The sequence below is a fragment of the Clupea harengus genome, chromosome 11, assembly GCF_900700415.2.
Source record: "Clupea harengus chromosome 11, Ch_v2.0.2, whole genome shotgun sequence".
NCBI lineage: Eukaryota > Metazoa > Chordata > Actinopteri > Clupeiformes > Clupeidae > Clupea > Clupea harengus.
The window spans coordinates 11,349,066-11,361,150 of NC_045162.1; the positions used below are offsets into that span (position 1 = coordinate 11,349,066).

At 46.1% G+C, this 12,085-nt stretch overlaps 1 protein-coding gene across 1 annotated transcript; it reads left to right on the plus strand.

Moving 5' to 3' along the window:
• The first annotated feature begins 3,780 nt into the window (after positions 1-3,780).
• On the plus strand, positions 3,781-5,205 carry LOC105912975 (urotensin-2 receptor). The gene has a single exon (XM_031576125.2). It carries the CDS (start codon positions 3,781-3,783, stop codon positions 4,924-4,926), a length of 1,146 nt encoding a protein of 381 aa, XP_031431985.1. The 3' UTR covers positions 4,927-5,205.
• The last annotated feature ends 6,880 nt before the right edge of the window (positions 5,206-12,085 follow it).

Here is a 12,085-nt window from a genome sequence, read left to right on the forward strand (position 1 = left end):
TTCAAACACACACACACACACACACACACACACTCTCACACAAACGCACACACACACATATATACTCTCACACACACTCACATATACTCTCACACACACGCACACACACATACAGTATATACTCACACACACGCATGTCTGTACACCCCTGTGTTGGCTCCTCTGTGTCGACTGGACACCGCAACTGAGGACCATAAGCTTGGCCTCTGTTATGACAGCCTAATGATTAAATCACTACACCCACTATCAGGCCCACAGATATGAAGTGTATTCTTGACATTCAGAGTGTGTTGAATTGGCATAAGAAGGTCCTAATGTGTGTGTCCCCCTCCAGATAAGCTTTCTTTCGAAGCACATCTGGGAGTTTAGCATGACTGAGTCTCTCCCTGTGTTTTCCATATGGAGTTGGGACCATGGAATAGAGTTTAGAGAGTGGAGTTTAGCGTTGTGAGTTTAGAGTTTGAAGAGTGCTTCTTAGACCCTGGCGACGATGCTGCAGCTCATCTCACTGGCTCACACCATGAGGTTGTGTGTTTGTGTGTGAGTGTAGCCATTGGCATAGAGAGAAGGCGGGAGTGTGCTGGTCGTCGCTCATGAAATGACGGCGCCGTAACTCTCCGGTCCATTCGCATGTGTGTGTGTGTGTGTGTGTGTGTGTGTGTGTCAGCGGCCTCACCACACGATCCTTTCCGCCACACCGCCAGCCCTGTGAGTCACTGCCATTTTACAGGAACCAGCGTGTGTGTGTGTGTGTGCGTGTGTGTGTGTGTGTGTGTGTGTGTGTGTGTGTGTGTGTGTACTGACCAGCTGATGCAGTTTACGACTATTTGAAATAAAAATACCTCAAAGGAAGTCTAATTTCAATGATTTATGCATGATTGACTGAACATGGAAACAGATTTGTTGTCATCTGAAATATTTAAGACAAAAACTTCACACAACCTAAACCTAAGCTGGGGTATAAACCACACAATGGTGACATTCAAATTATGCACAAAAGATAATGTTTCTTTATGTTTTTACTCTTATAAGTAGCTTGCAAGCAATTGTTTTAATTACACTAAAGCTTAATACAATGCATTCAAATACCATAGAAAGACAGTTGTATTATGGCAGAAAATTACATGAATACAGACACATTGTTGCTTCAATAATGCATTGAAGAATTTGTGTTGATATATGCAAGTTTACATTAAAAGTTGAATCATCAATATTGGTAATGCAGTGGCAGTGGATGAGACTGATCAAAATCACCTACTTACTACTGTCACTACCAGCTAGTTGTCATTCATCCATAGCTTATCCACAATCACATTCTCATTTACAACTTTATCTAAGAGACTATGACCGTGTGTGAACGCACTGTATTAATAATGTGCATAGATATCTGACTAAATTTAATTCAACTTGAAAAAAAAAATGCATAAATGCCCAGAAGAAGAGCTTTGCTGTTTAGATGTGATATAATTGTTTCAATGTGCTGTGAATATTTCCATATGATTTCACTTTTCCTGTAGTGTTGCAGCTTTCACTGCGCTGGGAGAAATCTGCAAGCATCGCAGCAATAGCATTTAAATATTACAGTTTTATTATTAATATTTCAAATATTTAAATAAACGTAAACTATTGCCAAGTAGCTATGCGACGACTGGAAAGCAAATTATTTAGGTGGACAAAAGAAATAAATACAAATCCTTGACATTTACTGGTCTTTTAATAAGCTCTGCCCGTAGTATTTCTCTTGGACTGGGCAAAAACAGCATCGGTAATATTTACACGAGGTTCATATAAATGATCATTAAAAGCGCTCCTGGAGATCGAACAGAGAACCATTCGTTCCAAGAGGAATTTTGGTTTAAGAAAGGGAACGTAAGTGTAATAATTTCAGCAGTTTAGGGGAAAACACCAAATTACAATGTCAGGTATCTGGCTATCCAAACGAGTTATGAGTCTATCTCGGCAGCCGTGAAGAGGACCCCCCCTCCCCTTCTTTCCTTCATCCCTCTCTCCTCCCTCACCAGACTTGTAGGCACATGAAGCGATTCACCGCAAATGGACCAGAGCCACTCAACGCGAGGGAAGTTTCTGTGACCATTTCGGACGAGCCAGTTAACATGTACATTCAAAGTCAGTCTACTTAGACCATATTTAACGACTGAAAAGAAGAGGGCTACTTTCGTATGATTTTGGCTAACAAAACTGGGCAGGGTAGTTTGCCTTTGGCATCTTCAAAAGTCTACATGGATATGTAGTGGATTACGATACGCAATCATACTGGATTATAAGGTGAGCCAAATGTAACGATTTCTAGTATAAACCTAGTAATGATTGATGGATAGATGAATCTGATGAAATTTCCGTTTTTCTGTTTTACCATTCTCCATGGGGTCGATGAGAACTGAAACGGTTTGACATATATAATAACATATATTGTTCAGTGGCCAGTGGGTTAAATATAAATACATATATATTCTTAATTATAATGAAATGTTATACACATTATACAGAAAATGTACTCTAATTGAAGGGGGAAACTGTCTTCAGTTTATAATGCATTCAACTATGGCGAACATGCCGGCAATAATGTTTTTTAAGACAACCTAAAATGATCACACTGAAAAGGCGCTTTCAAAGCGGCCTTCTCCTCATTCATGTTTTTTAAAGACTATATTTGAACCTCAAACAACCTTTGCTTTCTAGCCCGCAGGGCGCATAACAACTGTTGAAACTCACACGGGTTTTGAGATGGCTAAATCAAGTGTCAGATGCATTGCGCTACACGTTATTTAAAGGCGCTCGTTTAAACCGTGGTCACCTCGGCACGGTAGGGGACGGCCTGTTCCCGCACGGTCAAACAGAAGCTCTTAACCTCGGCGCAGAGGGGTCAGCCACGGCTTTGATCTGGACGCATATAAAGTTACAGACCCCTTTTCGGTCAACATTAGAAATATGTTTATCTAAGCAGGGCTCTGAAACCGTGAAATGAATGCTAGTGATTTAGAACCTTTTAGTAAGCATTGATGAGGAGATACATATCACTGGCGGTGTTAACCTATCCTCCAAATATGACCATATAGTGCCCCAACCGTGTAACAAATTAGTACTTTATAAACAAAATTAATCGTAACTGACTTGCCAGAATAATCTTGGCCACGTCAAGTGATTAGTCAAGTATTTTATAGCCTTGTCTTACAACCCTTCCTCTCATCTAAGCCACAGTGGTGTAGAAAGTCGGAGGAATTTCCTAAGTCAGTGAAGAAAATGTAGATACTTTAAATATGTGGTGACAACTTGATGCGCAAGTCTCCATGCAGACACCCGCTGCCATAAACTCAACAGACATGCTTGAGCATAACAGTAAATCTCAGAATAAAACTAATATTAGACTAAATCATCTGGAATTTACTTTTTTTATGTCATTCTTTTCATTGAATTCAGTACCAAAAACAAGCTTATTGAGATGTTGTTCATGTTAATTTGAAGAAATAGTATGCTATATTCCTTATTCATGCAATTCTTCCCCCTCTCCCCCCTCCTTCTGTTCCTTTCCCCTCCAATAAAACTTTCCAACTTTTATCTCTGCTAAAACCAGGTTCCCATCTGTCCTCATTTTCAGACTCACTGTGAATCCTTTTACCTGGTCACCTGGACAAAAAAGGGAAATAAATAACCTGGGTATGTTTTTCTCTGGGAGAGACAGTTAAAGACATTGGGCCAAAGTCAGGACTGACCATCAAGCCGAGGCTACTGAACTAGTGGCAGCCGCAGCTCCTGGTTGTCATGGAGTTATTGGGCTCAGTCTCCCTCCTCTCCTCCCCCTCTCCGACCTACACCATCCCACTCCTTAACCTCTCCCTCCCGTCCACCTCTCCCTCACTCTCTCCATCCCCGAGCACAGCCTCCACCGCTCTCTTCTGTTTCCTGCTCTCCCTCCTGTCCCTGCTGGGGATTGTGGGTAATCTGTACACCATCGGACTCCTCCTCAGTCGCCGTAGGGGTGGGCGGCGGAGACAGCCGGGGTGGCCATGCTGTCTGGGTCACTCCTGCCTGGGCTCTTCGTCCTCCTCCCCCTCCCTCTCTCCCTCTTCCTCTCCCACCACCTCCTCCTCTTCTTCCTCGTCGTCTCTGCACCTCCAGGTGTTGAGTCTGGCCCTGGCAGACCTGCTGTACCTGTCCACCGCCCCTTTCATTGTGTACGATAGCCTGACAGCCGACTGGGCATTTGGGGAGGTGGGCTGCCGGCTCCTGCTCAGCCTGGACCTGCTTACCATGCACGCCAGCATCTTCACCCTCACCGCCATGAGCATGGACCGGTACCGGGCGGTGGCCGACCCACTGGTGGCATCGGTGTCGCCCTCCTCAGGCCTGGTGCGCGTGGTGCTGGCGTGGGGCATGGCCGTGGCTCTCAGCCTGCCCATGATGATCACCCTGCACCTGGAGGACGGGGGGACCCAGATGCTGTGTGTGCCGGCGTGGGACGAGCAGAGCTCCAAGGCCTACCTGAGCGTGCTGTTCTGCACCAGCATCCTGGCCCCGGGGCTGGCCATCGGGGGGCTGTACACCGCGCTGGGCTGCCTCTACTGGAAGTCCCAGAGCCAGGCGGCGTGGAACTCCAGCAGCACCTACGCGCCACGAGCGCCGCGGCCCAAGGTGCTGCTGCTCATCCTGGGCATCGTGCTGGCCTTCTGGGCCTGCTTCCTGCCCTTCTGGATCTGGCAGCTGCTGCCGCTCTACCGGCCGGACTTGCTGCCATCGGTGCCGACCAGCACGCAGGTCACGGTGAACCGCATCCTGACGGGTCTGACCTACGGTAACTCCTGCGTGAACCCGTTCTTCTACACACTCCTTACGGGCAAGCGCAAGAGAACCAGGCAGACCCTAAGCTCCAGCGGCCCCCAATGTCACAAGACCAGTTCCATACGCTAATGCAGAGCAGACCAGTTCCATACAGAGCAGACCACATGAACATGCTAACACAGAACGTACAAGCTACACATCCTAACACAGAATGGCCCAGCTCCATATGCAAACACAGAACAGACTAGCTATATACGGTAACACAGAACAGACTAGCTACACACACTAGTTACTACACACACAGAACAGACTAGCTATGTACGCTTACACAGAGCAGACTAGCTACACACACTAGTTACTATACACACAGAACAGTCTAGCTATGTACAGTATGCTAGAACATAGTGGACTAGCTCCACATGCTAACAGAATGAACAAGCACTTTATGATAATACAGAATGGACCAGTTTTGATCAGAAATGTCGAATGGGCCAGCACCTTATTATGAAGTAGAGGACTCTAGTTTCATGCGCTGATCAAGAACACACCAGGGCCATCTTCATACAGCAACACCAGATAGACTTGTTCAATACACTGCTGCAGACCCGACCAGCTCCTTATGCTAACACAGAGCTAACGCAGAGCAGACGAGCTGAATATGTCAACGCTGGGTGGGTCAGGTCATTGCGCTGCCACTGAATAGATCATCTCTCTGCAGCAATGTAAAGGCTGATCAGTGCCAGCGGCACAACACTGCTGCATGGTCACTCGTGGTGCTAATACATTTCCTCAAAGCTCCAACAGACTCTTCTTTACATGCGCTTGGAAAGACAATCTCCACGGAGCCTGTTGTACATGTGGTTATTCTTCAAGACGTGAGAAAAACCACACGACCCGGCACCACCATGCAGTCACTTAAGACTGTTTTATACAAAGTCTGGTTTAATGTGTTTCAGTGCTGTTGCGATGTATGCGGCGCACTGTACACTTCCACCTATCCACAGTGACAACCATCCTGACAAGGACTGGCAATACCTGCACCTCCATGACAACACAGTTGTCAGAAGTCAAGACAGCATGAATACTTTCAAAGCCACAGTATTTTGCTACAACACAAACAGTATTTTGCTACAGCACTTATTTTGTTATATGATGATCTTGTATTTTCCTCAGAGGACAAACCATTTAATGATGTGCTACATGTTGTTGAACCTTTTGAAAATAATATAAACTTTTTATGACATTTAATTAACTTTTTTATAATGAAATGGGGAAAGAATATAGAGTCAACTAAATTTCTAGGCTGCTTTGTATATTCTGAAATGCCGTCAGTCACAGCGCTCTCTCTCTCTCTCTCTCTCTCTCTCTCTCTCTCTCTCTCTCTCTCTCTCTCTCTCTCTGTGCCTTTGCTGAGGTCTTCGACATTGAGTTGAACACACAGATGTTTTTATGCATGTCTCTCTAGATGACCTTACAGAATATGGAGAGAAAGCTGAATCCCCTCAGAAAGAGATGAATGTAAATCACATAACATTAGCTGGCCACTCAACCGAGAACAATGTGTAGATCAACATGTACAATGCAGTTTTCCCTTTTGGACAGACTCTACTGATCGGAGTGCACTAGTGAAGTACTAAGACGCTGTTTCTTTGAAGGACTGTTAAAAATGGACACTTTTACTACAGCAATGAAACTATGTATCATCTTTTGTGTCATTTTATTAATTGATAACTAGGTTATTTCTGAAGAGGACTACAAATGTGCTTTATAGCTTATTGATGACTCCTCAAAAGCCTTTCAGCGTTTGAAATGAGAAGAAAGTGTTGTTTTTAAAAATCTGCATGGTTTTCACTTGTTTGTGGTAATTTGTTTTCATACGCCATGCAATGTGCTGCATGTTTGTGAGTTTGATGTGCACGCCTCAGTATCCATTAATAAAAGATTTCTAAAGCTTGAGTCTTAAGCAGTGTTGGACCTTATGAACTTTGTGCTGTCGTGACTCCCAGTGGACACGGAAAGGTGCAAACAACTTCCTGACACCTCCAAAGCTAAGGCCTGAGTGATAAAGCAGAGAAGAGAGATCGAGAGAGTGGACACTGCTGCTTATAGCTCTAACAGATGAGTGTGTGTCTGTGAGAAAGAAAGAGGTGTGTGTGTGTGTGTGTGTGTCAGAGAGAAAGAGGTGTGTGTGTTCCAGACTCGCTATTGCACGAGAGTGTATCACATCATGTGTTCACCTGCGTGTGTGTGTGTGTGTGTGTGTGTGTGTGTGTGTAAGGCTTGCATATGCGGCTGTCGTGTTGGGTATATCCGTATGTCGTGTGTGACTGTGACTCTGTGACTCTGTGTGTGTGTGTGTGTGTCTGTAAGACTTGCATATGTGGCTCTCATGTTGCGTATATCCGTATGTCTGTTGTGACCATGACTCTGTGTGTGTGTGTGTGTGTGTGTCATGTTGCGTATATCTCTCTGTGTGTGTGACATAGCATCTGTGTGTGTGTGTGTGTGTGTGTATATCCAGTGTGGTGGTTTGTCTCTTGTCTGTGTCTGTCTAAATGCCAGCCCTGTATTGTGTTCGGAAGCCTGCTGATCTGTGACGCACATGAACAAATATTGTTGTTTGACAGGGAGGAGTGAAGACGGGTTTGTGTGTGTGTGTGTGTTAGGTGGGGGGGGGGGGGGGGGGGGTCTGTCTGAACATGCAGGAGTTGGGAACAGACCCAGATAATCTATTACCCTTAACCTTACAGTGTGACTCCAAGTACAAACCGAGATGACCACAAAACCTCATAGCTGAATCTATAAAATAACAGCATCCCCTCACAGCCACACAGACATATTTGGATGACACACAAAATGTGTGGAAATAATCACTACCTTGAAAAAAACATCAAACAAAAAAATGGAAGTTCAAATAAAGTAACTCATCTGTCATAACGTGGACGACCTTGGCTGCGTGAGTGTAGACATCAGATGGCTTCCTCAGTTTTATCTCTACTGATAGAGGACATAGCAGTTCACAGATGCTCACAGGTTAGCTTGGTACCAGCAGGCACGGTGGCCCTGTGGGTCTGTAGGCGCTGAGCTGTGAGACTCGAGCATGTGTTTCCATTTACCTCAGGGAACAACAGAGCATGTCCAAAATGCGTGACTTTGTAGGAGCACGGGGGATGTTTGAGTCCTGACTGCAGATCCAGGACCAGTTGTTATGAGCCCCCCCACCCGCCCCGCCAGCCACAAACCTATGGCAAACCTTTCTGGATGAGATTAACACCCTGCTCTTCAAACAGTCATCCCACCAGAGCCCCGCTAAGAAAATCCCCGGCAGATATCATCGACCCACGTGAAAACAATGCGGTCTAGGACTCACCACACTACTCAACTGACCATACTCATGTTAGCTAAACGTAGCATCGTCTAGAGCATACTTGGAAGATACGTCATTAATTTAGTAGAGCATGCTAGTGCGTGACGTTCGGAGGCCTCTCTTGGAAGCCGACCTTCGACCGCAAGACCGTTAACAGTTCCTCGTCTGCTCGTGGGAGCATGGTCTTAAATATTGAAAATGGATTGCTATATTATTACCGGCATTAAACGATCCAGAGGCCTCCCGTGGTCGGCTCGAATGATTGAGTGTCTGATAAACTTCAAACACGTGTGTTTACTCTGCTAAGCCAAACAGAGGAAAATATTGCCCTGGTGGAGGGCGGTTCATCCATATACTGTCAGTTTGTGTTAGTAGTTACTGTACCAGACCTCGGCGCAGTGGCCCTCTCCAACAATAACCCAGACGCCGTTCAACAGAAACTTTTCATTTTGTCCCCAGCTGCAGACGTTGCGGTTCTCTGGGGGAAAACGCGGAGGAGGTGGGACGGACTTTCTTTTTTTTTGTACGTCATTTTGTGTTACCTGTGTGTTTCATAAACTGCACACGTGTCCCCTTCCTGGAATTCAGAGTGTCTTTCCATCCTCTCAGCCCCGCTATAACCCCCCCAACCCCCCCTAACTGCCTTTACCCCCGCCCAAACATGTCCACTCACACCCCCCCCCCATCCACCCCCACCCCGCCTGCTCTCACCAGCAGTGTTTGCGGCTAAGGCAGGTGCCCCTCCCTAGGGCAGCCTGCTCAGGAAAGTCCCCTGCTGGGCAGACGAGACTAGGCCGTGGACTGGGCCAAGCCCCTGCTGGGAGCGTATGAGAGGCTCCCTTTCTCTCAGACACGCACAAAAAAGATCCCCTTCGCCCGTTCGCCTCCTCCCCGCTCCCTCGCCTGCCCGCCCGCCCTGCTCCAGAATCCAATCTCTCCATCTGTTTTTCTTCACTCAATCTCACTCCCTCCCCTTGCCTCTCTTAACTCACCCTGTTTGACTTCACAGCATTTCTGGATCATAAACTACAGTATTGCTAACATCTCTACAAATGATACAATTACAGTGCTAACACCGGCATGTTAATATGAACTGATTGCCCGGCTCCTCAAAAAGTCTTCATTTAAACTACATCTGAACTCGACGGTGATGGCAGTGAAGGTACCAGTGAGTAAGAGTGAATCACTCATCACTCTGTCTAGTCACCTTGTGCAATCACTTGCATCTACAATTGCTACTTTTGAGTGTGTGCGGTTTTTCTATACAAACTCCCTCGAACACAAACCGCTGCATTTATAGTCCTTTTTTACTGCTGTAAGCGAGATTAACACTCGCTCTCCATGCCACGTTTGTGGCTACTTGCAAATCTCACAGAGGCGATCGAAACCCTGCTCAGAAAGTCCCCTCCCTGCTCGTAAGGGCTGGGCTGACAGCAAACACTCAAACCCCAGACAAGACAAGCATGTCTTTGTAGAGCCGGGGGCCCTGGCCCCGCACAGCAGCCTCCTCGCCGCGCCGTCTCCTGCCTTCACACCGCTGTGTCAGCCGCCGAGATCAGGCGAGGCCCCGGCTTGGGGACCTCAAGGGCCGGAGGTTACATAAACGGACATACGTACCGCAGTTCACACACACGCTCTTACCAGGAGGACTGTAAATATGCCGTGTCTGCACCTCTCCCTGGCTGTCTGTCTCGTGCTTTACCTCTCTCACTTCCTCCCTCCCTCCCTCTGTCTGTCTCTCTCTTTCTCCCAACAGCTAGCGTTAGCCATTAGCAGGTCAGTCAGGCAGGCGTTAATCACAGCTGACCTCTGACCCTGAGACACTTACAGCGTAGTTACAGTATTTGGCTGCCCTGTGAGGTGAGCACCAATGCTGGACCTGCATCGCAAGGCAGACACCCACAAAAAAATATGCTCAAAGAAAAAAAAAGGTTTAAGACATTAAAAGGCTTTTCATTCTGACAGTCTGACAGAGAAGTCTTGAAACTCATTTTTAACGAGAAATGACATTTGTGGTACCTGTTTCCCCTCAAGTCTTGGCTGGAAATCAATGGAATTATTCTAAATCTTTGTTGCAGTATTGGTAGAGAAGAGATATGAATGTGCCAACCTGTGCCAATGAGCTCAGCTACACACATCTGTCCTTGCTCTAAAAGGGATTTATATTGAAACATATGTGTACACACACACGCACACGCACACACACACACACACACACTCAGAGAGAGAGAGAGCTTTCCACTGACTGTGGAGCCACCTATTGGTGGGACCTCAGTCTCTCATCCAGGAGCTCCTTGCTCTCTAACTGGTCATTGTAAACTATGTACAGAATCACTTTATTCACCAAAACATGCCGTATTTTATTCACCAAGACATGTAACAGGTTCAGGTTGGGCTTGCCCGGTAAGCACTGTGGAAAAATATACATACTGTTAAAAACAGTTTCTCTTTGTCAAAGTTGAATTGAAACACACACATGCAGTACAGGCGCGCGCACACACCTCTCCCTTTCAGGGGTCTGAGTCAAAACATGGGGCAGACAAACCTTGGTTGTAGGAACAACTAGGAGAAAAAAATATTACTGAGGGGGATCACAAAACACTGACAAAAGGATGAAAACGAACAGGGCATCACAGCATGGAAACCCAGCGGACTAATTCAGCTTCCTGCTGTACAATGTGTGATGTTTAAGATGTAAAGATGTGAAATGTAATGTAACAACATCTGTTTTACCTCTGAGGATGTGCTCTCTTGTGAAGAACGCACACAGTGGGATGGCTATGATAAGAGCTGTGCCAACCAGGGCAATCAGCAGCACAGATGTGTCTGCAAACACATAAACCACACCTGCATCACAGACAGCGTTTTTAAATAATCAAGCTTTTTCTTTTCAAATTTTAGTCAATGGTATAGCATGTTTTACAGTATTTTTACAGCAAATATCTATAATGCATATTTACTCCAATCTAATTTATTTTCAGATTGCTGTACAGTTCATTTCAGGATTTGCCTAAATCAGATGAGTTGTGTGTTCATTGCATTGGACACAGTGCATTCTAAATGGCTTCTCTCCATGTTTGTGTGTGTGTGTGTGTGTGTGTGTGTGTGTGTGTGTGTGTGTGTGTGTGTGTGTGTGTGTGTGTGTGTGTGTGTGTGTGTGTGTGTGTGTGTGTGTGTGTGTGTGTGTGTGTGTGATGTATTCACGGGGATGGGATAGCAGATGCAGACAGGAGCTACCTTTCCCTGCTACTCCAAAGTGACATGCAGAACAGAAACAAGGAAACACCAATGCATAGGCTAGCTGCATCCTATCCCCGCTGCACCGACAGCAACAGTGCTTATCCAAAAGTGTTTTCAAGAATAGTAATCCATGAACCCAATGGATTGCATATGCATATGCTGCAAGGGAGTGATCTAGTTCAAGAGACTGTTTCTCAAAAACTGGAAGACAGGTTTAATCCCAATAACCTGCTTTGGTATATGTAGGTGTGTTGTATGATCTCTGCATTGCACAGTATTGCTCTCAATAGAAACTAACAGGTTTATATATGGACAGCCAGGTAGTTAATAATAATAATACCTTTGACTTTTATAGCGCTTTTCTAAGTACCCAAAGAAGCTTGCTTTACATATGCAAGTTTGCTCAGGTGACAGTGGCTAGCCTGTAGAGATTTACTGCGTACCATCTGTGGTGACGTGAAGCTCTGGGCTGGATCGCTGGGCTCTCCCTGAGGCCACCGTGCAGCTGTACCTGCCTGAGTGACACCTCTGTGCCTGGGTCACGGCCACCATGGCGCGAGGGGAGCTGGAGGCAAAAGCCTGGCCATTCTTGTAGAAGGTGTAGATCACCTGGGGGCGCCCGGAGCTGTTTCCAGGCTTCTGACTCTCTCGCTCACTCACCTGGGTGTCACAGGTCAAGCG